This window comes from Rhinolophus sinicus, chromosome 1 (genome assembly GCF_057876585.1).
Source record: "Rhinolophus sinicus isolate RSI-liver-muscle chromosome 1, RSI-T2T, whole genome shotgun sequence".
Classification (NCBI taxonomy): domain Eukaryota; kingdom Metazoa; phylum Chordata; class Mammalia; order Chiroptera; family Rhinolophidae; genus Rhinolophus; species Rhinolophus sinicus.
Genome location: NC_142501.1, coordinates 17,877,496 through 17,895,328, shown reverse-complemented (window position 1 = coordinate 17,895,328; position 17,833 = coordinate 17,877,496). Strand labels below are relative to the sequence as shown.

The window sequence follows — 17,833 nt, the reverse complement described above, 5'->3', positions numbered from 1 at the left end:
CCAGTTCTAAGTACCGACCCCTCCCCTTTCTGTGTTCAGGCTTCAGTCCACGCTGGCTTGGGGACAGGGGTAGTCTTTGCCATCATCCTGGTCATTGGAGCCATCGCTTTGGCTGCATATTCTTACTTTCGACTAAACCGCAGAACAATTGGCTTCCAGCACTTTGAGGTAAGAGCAAGAAACACGGGAACATGGGGATGGGGTTCCTCTCTGCAATTCAGCCCTTGGCTCTGGACACTTTCTGGGCTGCTTCTGAGCGCTCACCCAGCAGTTGGGTGCTTGGCACACACTTCCTGCCTCCTGGGTGGGGTCTGTGCCCCTAAGAGCAGCAGCAGTGCCAGTTCCAAGCAACTCCTCCTGAGACAGGGTTGGTGAGGAGGGTGATGGGCTGCCAATAGCACAGGGCTTCCATGTCTCTGTGCCAGGGGTCTGGCTTGGAAGCCAATGCACCAGGGCCCAGAAAGCACTCTTCCCTTGGAGGATTCATGAGACAAACACTCACCATGATTGGCTTGGGCTTCAAGACTGATTCTGAGGTGGGAAACAGAGTCAGGGACCTGCACAGTGGGGCAGCACACTGCAGCAAGCGAAACATAATGCCCATCTGAACTGTTTGGGAATTTCAAACATTTCACCCTATTTTAACTGTTGAGCCCACAGCTGGGTCAGCGGGTCTTGGCTGACCATAGGGTGACCCTGGGGACCAGGCTCAGCAGTGGCACAGCAGCTAAGCACCCTCTCTTAGGAGCTTTCTACTCCCTGGCCCAGCCTCTCCTCCCGCTGCCTCCTCCAGACACTCCTGGTAAAGACTGTGCAGAGCCCCCAGGCAGCAGTTCATTTCCTTCTAGCAAGTATCCCGCCTCTTGGTACGCTCCAGGGCAAACCTCAAAACATCGTTTTTAGCACAAATGGACACTCTGTACAAACCCTTCTACATTAAGTTCAAAGGCAGGCAAAACCAGTCCAGGGTGATTGCAGTCAGGTTACCCGGGGTGAGATTGGGTACTGGGGCTCCAATGGCAATGACAGCACTTCCCGGGGAGATGGAAATGCCCTTGTGCTGATTTGGGTGGTGGTCACACCTGGATGGAAATATTAAGAAGTCATTGGGGGGAAAAAATAGAAATCATTGAGCTGAACACTTAAGATGGGTGCATGTTACTACGGGTAAATCAGATCTCAACTCAAGTACAGTTAATACACAGTTCCCGAGGTGGAGGTGGGGGGCTTGCTTTCCCTGCCATCTTGGATGCACCCCTCCAGCCCCCAGCGCATCCTGGCTCTCAGCTTAGGCGCTTGTCTTTCCGAACAGTCGGAAGAGGATATCGACGTCACAGCTCTTGGCAAGCAGCAGCCTGAGAACATCTCAAACCCTATGTATGAAAGCGCCAACTCAGCTCCCCCAGAACCTTCCTACGACCCCTTCATGGTGAGTTTGCATTTTTATCTGGAACAGGTTCAGGTGGGGTGCAGGGAAATGATGTCTTTCAGCAACTCTCACTGGAAAGCGTCCCACCACGAAAAGCTCAGTTCTAGGACAGGTCTTGGGGCAACACGCCTAAAAGCCAGTGTGGTGTTGCAAGCAGAGTGAAGCCGTGTGGTTGTTCAGGCCTGGGTTCTTCTGGGTGGATGACAGAAGCTTCCCACAGTTAGAGGTAGGGAAGAAAGAAGCTGTTGCCCAACCCCAACCTCATGACCAGGTGACACGTCGTAAGGAGAAGAAATGGGCTAGATTCTGCCGCAAACATTTGAGGTAGCGGCTGCAAAGTAAGACATAAAGTCTTAAAAGGGTATGTTTCCTGTAGTTATGCTTTACAGTTGCATTTGCATTGTTGGCCCAGACTCTTCTGCCTGTGGTCAGCTGCTGCTTGCTTTTGGAGCTATGTCCCTTTGATGAGGTCCTTTAATCTAGGGCCGCATGCTGTGCTCTGGTCTTCCAGGTAAGGCTCATTTGTTCCTCAAGTTAGTAATCCTTGAGCTTAGATGGAGCCTCCACTGACTTCAACCCAGGGGGACCCATTCACACTGAACGTGGAAGGTACACCCTGCCTGCCAGTGTATTGCCAGGTCTGGACTGAGAAGCTAGGGATAAAAGTGCTGCCTTTTATACAAAGATAAGAACAACTGACGGCCAGTCTAATGCACGCCCTTTTGAACCTCAGCAGACTGAGCTGATGGCCTTACTTTTGTCTTATGTGGATCTAGAACCTCCCTGCAACAGTAACCAGAGCCAGAGAGCTGCTGTGCTCACTTTGTGTGTGGACATGTGCTGCCCCTCCCCCCAAGACTGTATTATGGTTGTTGGATTTTTGTAAGTTGGCCCTGAAACATTATGCAAATATTTTATTGGACCATTTTAAGCGTCTATGGTGCAACAGATGTTATTTTTCCACGGTGAACCAAGTGTAAATACCATATGGTTCTTGATGCCTGTGGCAGAAGATGGACTATAGTTGCGATAGATGGAAAAATAATCAGATCATAAATCCCATTTTATTTTTCTAATCAAAACGATGTGAAAGTGTCTAGTCCAAATTGCAAGGGTAGGTTCAGCTAGATTGCATTTATTAATATTTTACTTCTGCACACATTACATTGACATCAACCTCATTTTAAAAGCAGGGAAAGAAAGTTATCTGTCCTGGTCAAGGAGCCCCTTGCCTTCTCAGCTCTCGGGCCCCTTTGAAGGACACGCTCAGCACCGTGTATGAGAGAATCACCCGAGGCAGGCGAGAGTATCGTAGATGCAGGATTCCCCTAAACCGTCTCATCAGACCTGATGGCAAAAATGTTCCAGTAACAGGACGCCTGAGCTGAGGGCACATTCCCAAAACGTGACGTGCTATATTCTCTTGCCTTTTATACTGAAGGGTGGGGGGCACCGACAGAATACTCACAGCCAGTGCAGACATCTTGAACACGTCTATGACGCTAGTTAACAAAGCTTCGGTGCTGATCAGAGCTAAAGACAGCTACAGGCTTGGGGTGGCTGCCTCTGCAATAGGGCTTCTGACTGACTCTCAAATCTCAAGGGCCATCCTGAGTTCAAGATGAATTTTCAAACTGAAAGGACGTTTTTCGTAATCATATGAATAGCCACCTTTTGTGGGGTGGCCCCTCCCTTAAGGTAGTATCTAATTTAATCCTCACAACTCCCTGTGAGGTAAATATTACTATGACCCTTTAGAGATGAGGAAATGACAGCAGAGTTGAAATGATTTATCCAGGGCATACAAGCTTCAAACAGCAGCGACTGCAGCCACCCCAAGACTTTTGCTGTCTTAGCTCTGATCAGAATAGGTAGCCCTAACCACCACACCGTCCTGCCTCCCAACACGAGACATGAGACAGCAGCATGAAGGAATGCTCCCACCCACATGTATTCCCAGGGCACTTGGGGAAGAACTGTATTTTAAGCTGTGGGGGAGGGAAACGTTTTCCTTGACTCTTAGGGTCCCTGGCTAGGTCTGAAAAGTAGACTGACAGATTCACAGGAGAAAAGCATATGAATTTTACTGCATGTTTATGGGAACCATCAAAGAAGAATGAAGGCCTGAATAAGTGGCCAGAGCAGGAAGTTTTTATACTTTTAGACAAAGAAGCAATATACTATTTGTGAAAAATTGACAAGACACAGGGGTAGAAAGTGGTGAAGAAGTAAGTAGGAAGATAAAGTTAGTGTCACAAGGTTTGTTTGTACAGATCTCCTGGACCCGATTCCTCATCTCTGGTGATGAGTATATTCTTTCCTCATGGTACAAGGAGGGGCCCTTTCACATGGCAGTTTTATGACCTGTTTCAGGGAAGGAGGGGGAGGAAGGGAGGAGGTCAGAGGGACCTTCCTGCCTCTGCCATCTTCCGCTTAAGATTTAATATGCCAAGATGCTGTGTTTTGGGGTAATGTGTCCTGAACCCCATCAAGGCCTCAGACTGGTGGCCAAAAGGAAACGCTCAACCTGGAAAGGCGTGACGAGTGCGAAGTCCTGGGCCCTCTCTGCGTTTCACAGACCTCTCTCTTCCAGGACTCTGAGGAGCAGCAGCTGGAGAGCTGTGACCCTCTGGGGGCGCTGTGAGGGCCCGACCAGCTGCTACCAGCCATCACTCCGCCCCCCGAGCCTCCTCATAAAGGCCATCAACTGTGAATCCTCAGCACCAGCCGCCCTTGGGGAACCGAAGGTCCTCGAACACTTTGAAATACAAAGCACTCAAGCCGTACCTCATCTCTTGGTGAATCTGGGGGACTCTTGTTTCTGTGGGTGACAGACCATGTCAAATCCACCCACCAACTCAGGGGGGCTTCTCCCTCCTCTGACCTTCTGCTGTCTTTCCTGTGTACCTTTAGAGTCAACATTCTACCCAACTCGATAGTAACTGTGACCTTGTCTTACTTCCCTATTAGACTGGAAGCTCCCGAAGGCAGGGGCTTGCTTTCTTCATCTTGTATCTTAGCACTTGGCACCGTTGTCAGACACATGAAAGGTGCTCAATAAACGTTTATGGAATAGAAGTCAAGTCAGTGGGACCAACTCAGTGTTCTGGGAAACAATACGGTTCGCCATAGAAGGGGTCAAACTTTGAAGACAAAATCCATCTATTAGAACTAATTAGGGCCTTTTCAATTAGCCCACATCTGCCTTATGAGTTATTTCTTAATTCTGTTTTGTTTGTGTATTTTAAGGAGACATGGTCACCACAATGAGGTACCACTTCCCACCCACTAGGGTGGTTATAATCAAAAAGATAATAACAAGTACTGGCGAGGATGTGGAGAAACCGGAACCCTCACACATTGCTGTTGGCATCTGCAAAATGGTGCAGCCACTGTGGAAAAGAGTTTGGCAGTTCCTCAAAAAGTTAAACGTAGAGTTACCATATATGATCCAGAAACTTCTCTAAGGTATATACCCGAGAGAAACAAAAACATGTCCAAACTCAGATATGTTCACAGCAACATTATTCGTAATAGCCCAAAACGGAAGCAACCCAAACACCCCTCAGCTTATGAACGGTGTATCCATATAATGAAATGTCAGTCCAGTCCTTTAAGGGAACTAAGATCTGATACGTGCAACAACACGGTTGAACCTTGAAAATATACTAAGTGAAAGAAGCCACACACAAAAGAACACATACTGTATGATTCCATTTATATGAAATGTCCAGAATAGGCAAGTCAGAGACAGAAAGTAGATTAGCGGTTGCCAGACACTGGGGAAGGAGTGGGAATGGGACTTACAGCTAAGTGTGGTGCTTCTTTTTTGAGTGGTGAAAACGTTCTGGAATTTACAGTGGTGATATGCAGGACTCTCCATGCAATGCAGAACATCTAGGACACCAGGTCCCTGCCCTCAAAATGCCAGAAGTGCCCTCCCTATCACTGTGACAACTGAGCGCCCTCCAACCCACCCACCACACATTCCAAACTGTCCCTAGAGAGGGAATCCTGGCCAAGAAGTAAAAGGCTGGGTTGAGCAGATTTCACACTCCTCTGTTGCCCTCACAGCCCACAAAGCTTTGTCACATTATTGGGGGTTTTGCTGAGCCAAATCGAAAGTTCTGGAAATCCCACTGTGTCTTGTAAGCTTCTCACAACTCCAGGAAAGGGAAGAAGTTCCAGTTTCAAGCAAAGGCACAGCTTACCCTCTCCTCTGGGATGATATGCCTTAGGAATAATGCCACATTTCCAGGAAATGGCTCCCCAGAAAGAAGATGGAACAGACCTGCTAGTGGGTCCACCAAGGCCACCATCACAGGTACAAAAAGGCAACTGACTGGAAGGAAAAACAGCAGGCTACCTGTGGAATATGTGAATGAGATTAAGGTCTTGGCACGATGAGAGGTCAAAGATATTAAGATGTTTAAACACACATGCACACGGTTTTATAAAAAGCTCTTCAAAATATTTATAAATGTATCCAAAACCCAGTAGTGATTTGACTTCATAGCACTCACTTCAAATTCATTATTATTCAATATTTTCTCACCTTAAGACACTGCTTCCAATTTCCAGCTTCCCTGGTAATTAGAGGGCAGACAAACCTGTGGGTCCCCAGCTCGTCTCATGGTGGGAACTGTCTGTGAGAGAACAGAAATTCCAGCTGGGTTACCTGCTGCCCACCTATGGCGAAGCTCACACCAATTTTCCACCTGTGGCTTAATTACACAGTCTTCGGGCTCGAAAGCAAGCAGGTGCGCTCTGCTGAGAGTGATGGGACAAGAGTGGTGAGAAATGAACCCCAGATCTGTTGCCCCTTCTCTAAGGGGTATTATTTTTTGGGTTCCTTGGAATTTGATATGGCTCTGTCACTAACGTAAGCACACAAAAACAGATGACTTACACAAAACTGGATGATACAATTCACTTTTATTTGGCAATAAGTTCAATATCATATAACATAAAATCAACATTTAGAACAAAGAGCAAATTCACATTCAGAATACGTAGCACATCTACCCAGTTTGCATTTATTGGGCCTGGTTATCACACTGGCACAATCTGCCATTCTACTAAATAATTAGAAAACGGCTTCCTAAGTCAAGCGTTCAGGCCTGCGGTGCCACAAAAGTACAGAAGTGCTGTTGCGGGGTGGGTTCCCTCCACCGCGGGCGCGCTGAGACGGGGAGCCACATGCAGGAGGTTTACAGGGTGTGTTCTCGGGACCCACGCATGGGAGAGGAACGAAGGGAAAGGGGGGAGGAAAGGGGGCATCCGAGAGGGGGCTTGTCAGCAGCAGAAACTCCCAAAGCGGGCAGCACACCCAGTAGTTGGGGAAATAAGTCCTTCGGTTTTCTGAAGGGTTGGTGATCTGGGCAGCCAAGCCCATCACCCACGAAGAGCACAGTGACAAACGAGTGCGATGAGAGGTATAGTCAACTAGTGTGCGAGCCTGGCAGCTCAATTACACATAACAATTACGCCATGTGCTGCAAACACAGTATCGTACCACTGTCCATGTAAGTAAATATGCCCAGAGAGCAGCTCCTAGGGGAATATGGCGCACTCACCTACAGAACTTCTTCCTATGGCCTGCCCCAATGTGAAGTTGCTCATCTGCATGCTTTCAGCAAGGTAATTTCGCCATCGCCACCAACACAACTCACTACAGCAGGAGTTGCAAACTATGCGAGGGCCAAATCCAGCCGCAGCCTGTTTTTGTAAATCAAGTTGTAATGGAATGGAACTGTGCCCATTCCGAGAATAGTGGCAACAGAAAATGGCCTATAAAGCTGAAAATATTTACTGTCTGGCCCCTTACAGGAAAAGTTGACTGATGCCTGCATTAAAGACACTTCACTCCCTTTCCTTTCCTTAACCCACTAAGGTGTTAGAGGTTAGCTGAGCTTGGAGCCAAGCATCCAAATGCTAAGGCAAATGAGGGGTGTGGGAGAAACAAGGAAATTGACACCAAAAGAAAATTCAGAGGGCAAAACACAGGCTCCCTACTAGGTGAATAGGGCAATCAAGGACTCTGCCTCTGGCCATAGTTTTAGAGCCTTTCAGGTAAGGGCCCCCCAGTGGGCCTTTGGCAGCAAGAGAACTTGGCAGAGTGAGATTCAGTCCACTACTGAGCACACCTGACTGCTTCAAAGGCCTCTGCGAGGAAGAGACAAAAAGCTATCTGGTTCACCCACAGCTAAATGAGCTAGAAGGAAGGATTACATTTCGTTTCTCCTTTGCCATAATTAAGAGGGTCAATGCACTCAAAGCAACTAGTCATTGAGTCAGACATGTGCCTGAATCAATAACAGGTGTTTTATGTTACGTGGCATTAATAGCAATAGCAGAAAATGAAACTAAAGAGTGGGAGCTCTAAGCCAAACTCCTAAAATATCTCAAAAGCCAGGTTTCATCTATAAAAGCAACTCCGGAGAATTCACTGTGCAGGTCCCCTCCAGGACCTTGCGTTCAGCTGGCACAGACTGCCTCTGGACTGTGAATTTTTGTTCACATAATTAGAAAATCAGTCTAACCAATGCTAAAAAAGGAGAGTATTTTTAAATGTACAAACTAAGTTTATGCTGCTCGCTTTCCAAATTGCTATTTTAGAGGGTGGAAAATAGACCCACTTCCCTTGCACCAACATGCACTCATCCGTGGGCATACCAGAGAAGAAAAGGGGAAGGACACAAAGCCCGGTAGTGTGCCAAATCCCAGCTGAGTCGTGACAATGACAAGTTAAAATCTATCTTGACTGAGCGCAGATGAAAAGGCCTCTGTCCTTCATCTGCAGATGGTTGTCCTGACCCGTATCGCTGGCCCAGGCACCAGTTTGCAGTCGACACGCACACTTTCGGTGGGCCCCGCGGAGACAGATGCCAGGCTGCGACCACGTGGGGCAGCTCAGTACTGCCGCCACGTGGGGCATCTCAGTACTGCTGTGTTCAGTGGCCCAGACTAAAACCTTAACTGGTGATAAATCATAAAATTCATTATTCATACCCAGAAAATGTATTTCTCCCCAGAGGCTTGGGTCACCCAGCCTAGATATTCATGAAAGCAGGTTTTAAAAATTGTTTTATTTCATTCTTGAGTAAACAAAACACCCCAAAGCAGGAATTATAAGCCAAAAGCACCAGTGTGTCCTTTGAGGACCCCAACACTGAGCAGTTCTGGGCATCCACCTGCACCCCTTAAATGCCAGTCTCCAGTAAACTCTGATACTTAAACACCTGGGAGCTAACAAACAGTAAACAAAAGGCCTACCCCATTCCCAAAAAGGAACGCATTACTGTGTCTATAATAAAACTTAGAAGTAAAAAAGGGGTTTATCTAGGTCTATTGGGTCTAAAGGGTTACCTTCAGTATTACACTTAAATACAAGAAAACATCACAAGTAAAAATCCCATTATAGTAAGCGGCATCACAAAGCATGCTATACACGTATGGAATGCCAAGCTAGCATTTGTCAGTAACTGCTTCCGACACATTTATTACAATAAAAATGCTGAATCCGCAAGCACCCTCCACAAGCCCCCTTCCTGTGACTGCCCATCCATCAGGTTTAAGAATGTACGTCACTTAAATTATCCTTAGAAAGAAACGAGAAATGCTCAGTTAGCTAAGTCATTTCTAACTCTTTTTCTCTTAGTTTCAATGCCCTTTTTATCCTCTCCCACCTGTAACACAGACACCTAAAGAACCCCCCCCACCCCCCGATTCCCAAAATAGCCACACAAACACTGCAGGAAAGAAATCGAAGGAGAAGAGAGAGTGAGAGGAGACTAAGGGGTGAGGGCCCCCTCTCTTCTCCCGTGATGAATGCCAAGCCCATGGGTGAGGCTGCACAGGTCTGACGCCATCCAGAAAAGGATAGTTTCCGGTAATGCCCATGTTTGAACAAGATACCAACACAGCCCAGTGAGTGCCACGGCATGGCATTTCATTGCAAAGACATTTTCTTTTTCTTTTTCATTTTCTGTCCTCCAATGCGCACATCAAACCAATGCTTGGGTGGCATTTTTGAGGTGTAATGAAATCCTGGGAACCCGCCACAATACGCTGGCTCTTCTGACCTGCTTGTGGCTCAGTCTTATTCTACAAAGTCTGTTCTGCCAGCTGAAAACTTAACCAGACGCTCTGCTCTCCTGACTCTCCTCCTCTGGGGAAGAGAGTGAACCCGCCCATCACTTGTGGCACCACCTGTCCTTCCACAGATGGGACAGGACCCAGGAAGTGGACCCTGAGGACAATCAAGGCCAAGGACTTGCACCTTCTCTTGTTCTTTCTTACTTAAGACTTTCCGGAGACGCTGTTTTTCTTTGAGTGACATACCAGAACGCCGAAGCCCCAATACCGAATGGCAGGGGCATCGGCTGCGGTTTGGGGGTCATCTCTGCTACTCACTGACGTCGAGTTGTGCTCCTGGAGAGCTCACTAAACCATCCGCTTTCTGCGGACCGTTTATCACTGCACGTCACTGTGCCCCGCAGTCCCCCGTCAGTGTTCAGTACATCTTCCAGGAGGGAGGCAAGAACGGTTTCAAAGCTTCACCTGCTGGAATACGGAGATGGCATCAAGAAGTCTCACCTGTCCCTGAAAAACGGACATTAGTTGCAGTACCTCGAACAACAGGAAAGCGGATCACAGAGTCTCCATGTGAAGCGTGCCATTAAGCCCGACGTGTGCAGGAAGGCGGGGCTGGTGGGCTGTTAGCTTCTGTCTTAACAACCTGGGGAGTTTTCTCCATAAGGTACAAAATAAATATCGAAGGGCATAGTTGTATCTTTTCTGAAAGCAACACTCGTATCCACACAAAGTCACCCGCGGCATGTCCACCCAATCCAGAGCCTGGATGTTTCTGGATTTTTCCACAGGTGGGCACCAGATTACTTGGCGCGGGCCTCCTGCAGGAGGGGGAGTCTGAAGGTGGGGGTCCCGTCAGACCACGCAGGAAGTTCATGCTGCAGTGGAGTCCTCCTGGGGTAGAACGTGTGGCTGACATCGTAGTTCAGGAGGCAGCTCAGAGATGCCATGTAGATGTCAGCAAACCGTGACAGGCGCCTCAGGAAGTAGGTCGGGTTCTGGTCTGTGCGGAACAAGCTTCCAAACTGGGCGTTGAAGAACCTTTTGGTCATTTCTCTGAAGAAGAAAAGAAAGGCGTAACAGACAACGTTCAGAAAAAGTCTGCTTTTAAGGTACTAAATTCAAAATCACCTTTTCAGTTTCAGAGGATTCATTTGAGAGGACAATTAGCCTAGAAGGGCAGCCCCGACTTCTAATCAGGAAAACAGTCTGGGCATCCATCCGTCCGAATGACTCTGATCACACTTCCACTGAGGCCAGCGGGACGGGACACTGTGTAAAGCCCAGAGTGTGTGCCCCTCTAGATCTGCGCACCACATTTCCCAAACAAAAACAGAGGAGGCTGGAGCTGCTCCTGAAGGTACAGAGAGATGCAGAATGTTCTCAGTCCCCAAGCTTCCCTCATCTACAGATTGGAACCAAGACCCCCTTATGATAAAGTTTAGTAAAAACTGAGTAAGAGAAGTAAAAGCATATTATAAACTCTAAAGCACTTTGATATCTGAGAAATTAAAGATTCTTTTATTGAGATGAAAATAAATCTCCACTATCCACTACTTGGCTTCAAATACCCCACTGCCTCCTCAAAGTCTAGGTTACATGAATTTTGCAAGGCTGTTCTTCCCACCCCAGAATCTAAGGCCCTGCAGGTGTGCATACGTGCATCTGTGGGTAAATCAACACCTCTATCACATGTACACAGGATATGCACATCTCTGATGGCTAGAACGTTCCAGCAAAATGGCTAAATACCATTTGACTATTAATAAATCAATCGGTTACAAATATAACAAACATTATAATCATTTACACAGTTGTGTAATAAAAGGTACTAGTTGGTAGTAGTTACCTGTTGTCATATTGGTGACAGTAGATGTCACAACCAAAACGTAGACTATTAAAAGAACTCAATTAGATCCGTGGGTGGAATGACATAAATGGTGTTTAAAATTTTACTGAAAAATCTCATAGAGATATGAAGTTGTTAAAGACTCAAATTCAAAACCAAAATCTCTGATGGGTGAAACAGTTCCTTTATCTAACAATTTGCAGTCCCTGGAGTGTAGGACCCAGGTCTGGCCTTCAGGGGCGAGAGGCCCAGAGTCAAATCATAATATATGCCCATCACCCTCTTACCCGACATTTTTAGACCGACGTTAGAGTGATAATCAAGTTAGAATAAGCGACTGGCAGCCATGGAAAGGGAGGAGGAAGGATGAGTCAATACATCCATGGCTTCTACAGCCCGAGGGATGGACTCTGTCCCTTCTCCATGCTCCCCACCAACCAGACTGTCCACTGCTCAGAGGTCAGAACCCAGGCAGTGACCGCGACCTCCAAACCTTAGAGACAGCTGTGCCTGGGGCAGGGGAGGCCAAGGACGGGAGCAGAAATGATCATGTAAATGGGTCTACACACCACCATCCTCTCAGGGAAGCAAAACTGTCCACAAGGCCTGTTTTGAACAACTGTTCCCTTCAAAGGCACATCAGCCAAACTTTTCTGATAGCAGGGGGCATTCTTCACCAATAAACGTAACGGTACTGAGTGCAGGCACATTCCTGAAACAGCCGAGGTTACAAATAAGCACCAGGGCTGTAGGAGGCCCAAGAATTCATTGTGGTTCAGGGCCCACCTCCAATACTGTCCCAGAAGCCACACTGGGTGGCCGGCATTATCAACTAGAGGGCCACCGGCTGCCCAAATGGAAAAGTCAAGCAGGCAGGGAGGAGGGATGGGTAGGAAAAGCTCCTTCAAAACAGGAAGGGCCTGGCAGGGAATGTGGAATCAAGGTAAGTTACACGTGTGAGTTTGGTGAGAGAAATAAGAGTATAGTCATTTTATTTAAAAAAAAGAAACAAATGACAAGGGTAGGAGGTGTGAGGGAGGTCACTGCTGCCTCAACGAAATGTCACACACCACTCGCTGACAGCAGATGGGTGGTTCTGGACACTGGGCGTGTCACATTCATACCTGGATGTTTGGGGCAGGTGTGTGGGCTGGGCACGCGCAGACAGAGTGACGGACTCCCTACATTGAAAACGGGCTGCTCTTACCTCATCTCTTTCCTCTCCTTTTTCCACTCCTGCAAAACCAGCTGCGACTCTGCATCTCTGTGAACCTGCAGGGCACAAGCCAATTATTGAGACCATTCTGGTAGCAAATAAACGTGTTAGGTAATGAGCATTTGTCAATGGGCAGTTTTTCTTGGAGAAATTTATTCAGGTCTAAGAGATAAGCACTTACACAAAATAATACATTTTCAGACTTCCCAGTTGCAATCCTCTCTCTTCACCAAAATAGTTTTAAATGTCCAAAAATGGATATATGGTTTAACAAATTAAATGGAACATTATGAAGGTATTAAACAAGGCTCCTATTAGAAATATTAAAGTCCTGGGGTGACTGGTTAGCTCGGTTGGTTAGAGCGTGGTGCTAATAACACCAAGGTTGCCAGTTCAATCCCCGCATGGTCCACTGTGAACTGCACCCTCCTTAAAAATAATAATAATAACAATAATAATAATCAAAGAAATATGAAAGTGTTGATAAAGGCTATGTATAAATATAATACATACGTATCCACATAAAATATATGTATATATGTGTATAATGTATCCATTACACATATGTATTACATATATAAAAATATTAACAATACATACTACCTATTACATACATTTTATAGATATATGCATCAACATAAAAATGGCAGTTAAGTGAAAATAGCAGGTATAACAACAGTACATCCACTAATTGGACGCATGTGAAAATATATGCATACATTTGGAAATTAACATGGAAAATTTTCTTTAATTTGTGCAAGGGTAGTAGAATTACAATTGGTTTAAATTTTTTCCTTAATATTACCTTTTAAAGTATGTTTTTTTTTTACCTTTTAAAGTATTTAAAAGAAAAAAATAACTGTTTTTGTAAAAAGCAAGAAGGTCAAGTACCTCAGATGGAAAAGCAAAGAATTTTCTGATTGGGCTGAAAAAAGAGCGAAAAGAGAATGACAGTTGCCCATAACCTAACAGTGGAATCTCACAAGTGTCTCTACAAGGCTCCTGTGGCTAAACAGAAACACTGGACCAGAGCCAGGGGCGCACGTGATCCCAGAGGACAGATGGCTCCCTGCGACTCATGATCACAGGGCAGCCTTAGGACCCAGAAGAAAAGAACAAACACGCAAACCACCTGCTATTGACGTGGGAGCCAAGGCCCTTCTGTTTATCACATCTGCCCAGTTCAGCACCAGCTAAGGGCTCTGTCACTTCAGACAAAACCCTGAGCTTGCAATTTGGGGCTCTGGCCCCACACCGCTGCCTCCACCACCAGGAAGCAGTGACCCTGAATGACCATTGCCTGTGTTACTGGAGCACCAGACGACTGCCCCGGCACTTCTAGGGGTAATGACGGTTCTGTGAGCACAGTTTTAATTAGCTTTCACTTTTTAATCAACAAATTACTCACTACACAATTTAGGCTGTACAAAGTATGTGACTAGATCAAAAATCTGTAAGGTGTCACAAGGAATTTTATATATATATACACACACACACGCATACACATACATATACACACATATAAACATACATGCATCTACACATATACACATATGCACATGCATCTACACACACATATACACATATATCTTCAGCACCTACTATGTGCTGTGCATTGTGCTTGATGCTAAAGATACAAGACAGGCCAAGATGGAGGCCCTTATGAGTGGGAGGGCGTTACCCAGGTAAGCAGACCATGACAAAACAATGATACGGCACAGAAAGGGGGCTCAGTCTGTGGGAGGGAATTCCCCGCCCACCTCTGCCCACACACCTTTTTTCCCACACACCCTTTTTAGTCCACAAACGAGTCACCCGTGTCCAGTATGAAGGAGAAGCTTCTAGTCCCTCACTCGGCCCCATGCTTGCAGGAGGAGAGAATTCTATGACTGGTGACCAGAATAAGAATTGCCAAGGTTAACCTACTCTTTCCTTTTTGAAACTACCATGTTTCCCTGAAAATAAGCCCTAACCGAAAAATAAGCCTTAGCATTATTTTTCAGGATGACATCCCCTGAACATAAGCCCTAATGCATCTTTGGGAGCAAATATTAACATAAGACCCGGTCTTATTTTCAGGGAAACACGGTAGCTGCCGCAGGGCATGTGAATGCTCCTCTCTACTCCTGCCCCCAGCCCCAGGGCTGGCTCTGCAAACATGAAGAGCCAACGTGGGTGTCCAAGTTCAAGGCATGTTCTCCAGCCCAGCTTTTCCAGAATGGAGGGGCAGCCATGGCTGATGGTTCACCTCCAGCAGAGCCCAAGGTTGCTGAAGGACATGCAAAGGTTGCAGGCCCCAGAGATCTAAGGTCAGGGGCGCACTCCCAGAGGAGGGTCATCTGAGCTCTGCTGGGTGTGTGCCTTCACCCAGCCTCCCCTCAGGGCCTCCTATCCAAAGCCCACCCAGCATCTGGCCGTGGCTGTCTCCCCCCTGCCCTCCCGAGAACCTTTGTCCATCACTTGTCACTTCTCCCATACAATCAGCGTCCTCACCTGGATCCTTCCCATCAGCATTTAAACACGCTAAAGTCTCTCCCATTAAAAAAAATGATTTTCCCTTGAGTCACCCCCTTTCTCCAACTCCGTTTCCCCTACAAGGTCAAACTTCAGAAAACAACCATCTCAGGTGTCTGAAATCTACTTTAAAATATTTCAAAGATTGTGTGTTAATTAGTTATAACTAATCTGTAATTGAAACCATATACCCCAGTGTGGATAGTTTGTACCAAGAAAGAGCAACCAGGAGCCCACGCCAGAGGTTACCTAGACACTTGAGCCATCTTTAGCCCCCGTCATTAATTAATGTACTTTGCTCTTCATGAGCAGAAATGTAGGCTGGCTTCATGTACTGGCCCTCCCACCTCTGTGTGGGCAGGATATTACAACCTAGCCAGCAGCCCAACAGCCTATCCCAGAGCAGGCCAAATCCAGCCCACCACCCATTTTTCTATCGGTCTATGAACTTAAGAATGGGTTTTCCTTTTCAAATGGCTGAAAACATATCAAAAGGAGAATAATTTCATGATACAACAAAATGATATGAAATTCAAATTTTAGGGTCCACCAGTAAAGTTAGAGACACAGCGACTAGCAGCCACTTGCATACTAAGGCTGCAAAGCAGGTGTGACAGAAGCTATATGGCCCAGAAGTCTGCCAACCTCGGGGCCAAATGAGGCTGTGATGTGGTTACCTGGGAAGACCCTACCACCATTAGCCACACCACTAACCAGCACTACCACCACTAACCACACCACTAACCAGCACTACTACCACCACTAAACACACCACTAACCATCACTACCACCACTAACCACACCACTAACCAGCACTACCACCACTAACCAGCACTACCACCACTAACCACACCACTAACCAGCACTACTACCACCACTAACCACACCACTAACCAGCACTACCACCACTAACCACACCACTAACCAGCACTACCACCATTAGCCACACCACTAACCAGCATTACCACCACTAACCACACCATTCTGGGGGACCCTTTAAGGTAGTTAACAAAACTGTTCTTTATAGCTACTTTTCTTAAAACCAAAAATTATATACTTGTAGTTAATGCATCAGACTTGGCTCTAAATGACACTCTGTTGTCTCCAAAAAATATCACACCATGCTCAGAGGACAGATTTTTCTCCTCAGAAAATAGTTCAAATAACATACTAGGTGCTCTGAAAATAACCCCAAAGGGAGTTCTAGAAACATCTGACACGGGATCACTGGAACAATTTATAGCTTGCCAGTGGAAAGGGGACAGGGAGGACAGTGAGAAATGCCATTCATTCGGATATTTTTTAACTACTCAGCCACACTTCTCTGTTTCCTAGCGCTGTAAGAAGTGTCAGGGCCCGAGGCGATACAGCAGGGAGGTGAAAGCTGGCGTCCAGCACCACCCCTTACTTGAGCGAGCTCTCTTCCCCTCGGAGCCTCAGGTTCCTCATCTATAAAAGGGGGTGACGTCAACACCCACTTCGGAGTTGTACGAATGAACCAGACGTAAAGCCCTTCGAGTCTGGAACATAGTACGTTCTCGTTCCTAAGCAGCTTGGGCCCACTGTTCACTAACCTGCTGATTCTGGAAAAGTTACTTATCGCTTAGCCTCCGTTTCCTCACATGTAAAATGTGAGGCAACATAAATGTCCATTTCCTCTTCTTCCTTCCCTAACCTTACGCTTTGTATAATTAATTCTATAAATCACAGAAATATTCTCAGCACTTCCATTTTCTAATCACATACTCAATCAAACTTTTTATATCGGTCAGAGAGAGAGAGAGAGAGGAAAGCAAAGAAACTGTCCCCAAAGCTAAAACACAGGGACAGCATCTACGTGCAGGTCGCGTTTGTGTATCTGACCAGCTGCCAGCATCACAGAGAGACTGCACTCAGGAGAGGAGCACTTGGCCACACCTGAGAGCCCTACAGCACACAGCAGGGAAGCACTGAGTGGTGCTCAAAAGCAGGGACCTGGGCATCACACAAGGTTCAAGTTCTTCCTTTCTCATCTTATGACCTCAGACATGTTACCTAACCTCTCAAACACCCAGTTTCCTTACTCTAAAGTGGAAAAACTGCTACCTACCCACACAGGACAACTGGGACTATTAAATGAATAATGTGTGCAGAGCAAGCCCTCGGCACAATGTCTGCCATACAAAGAGTAACTATGATTACTGTATGCCATATGCACAGACTCGAGGCTACACTAACCCAGAATCAATGCTTTTTATTTTTAGGAAATCATCTCACAGACAAGCATCGTAAGGAAACAGAACAAGTTTTTGCCAGAGGTGAGCCAAGAACCCACGTAGCTGGAGCACATGGAAGCAAGACCCAGGGGACATGTAAGGTCCATGCTCTGGACTGTGTGTGCCCTGGAGTAATGACCTGGCCTCCACCCTTCGCAGCTCTGCCTGAGCTCACTGCCAGCTGCCTCCACACGGGCTGCCAGCTGGGCCAAGCAACGCAGTTCCCTGGCCATTTCCATAGCAGGCTGGCCATGTCAGAGGCTGTGGGTGCATCAGCCAAGAAAGTGGGCACCTGTGCCCCTTATCCTGAAAGAGTCAGCACTCACATTGAGATGGCTGCAGGCTCGGCCCACTGAACCAAGTGAGAAAGCAAGGAGCACCATGAGATTGGGAAGGAGGTCACAGCTGCCAAGCGGGGAGCTTCACAGGCCGGGAAATCACCACTAAAAACAACACTGCTCACTAACTGTCCAAAA

The 17,833-nt window shown here is 46.8% G+C and overlaps 2 protein-coding genes across 4 annotated transcripts in view; one reads left to right on the top strand and one right to left on the bottom strand.

Moving 5' to 3' along the window:
* Nucleotides 1–4,512, top strand: part of STAB2 (stabilin 2) — a 132,258-nt gene extending 127,746 nt beyond the window's left edge. For both annotated transcript variants that reach the window (XM_074326224.2, XM_088797188.1), the window contains 3 exons: nucleotides 40–168; nucleotides 1,313–1,429; nucleotides 4,023–4,512. In XM_074326224.2, coding sequence (XP_074182325.2) covers nucleotides 40–168; nucleotides 1,313–1,429; nucleotides 4,023–4,073 — 297 coding nt within the window. In that variant the 3' untranslated portion in view covers nucleotides 4,074–4,512. The remainder of the gene's footprint in view (nucleotides 1–39; nucleotides 169–1,312; nucleotides 1,430–4,022) is intronic.
* A 1,833-nt stretch (nucleotides 4,513–6,345) lies between these two features.
* Nucleotides 6,346–17,833, bottom strand: part of NT5DC3 (5'-nucleotidase domain containing 3) — a 53,536-nt gene continuing 42,048 nt past the window's right edge. For both annotated transcript variants that reach the window (XM_019728490.3, XM_074326227.2), the window contains exons 13-14: nucleotides 12,580–12,644; nucleotides 6,346–10,579 (exon numbers count right to left, since the gene is read on the bottom strand). In XM_019728490.3, coding sequence (XP_019584049.3) covers nucleotides 10,327–10,579; nucleotides 12,580–12,644 — 318 coding nt within the window. In that variant the 3' untranslated portion in view covers nucleotides 6,346–10,326. The remainder of the gene's footprint in view (nucleotides 10,580–12,579; nucleotides 12,645–17,833) is intronic.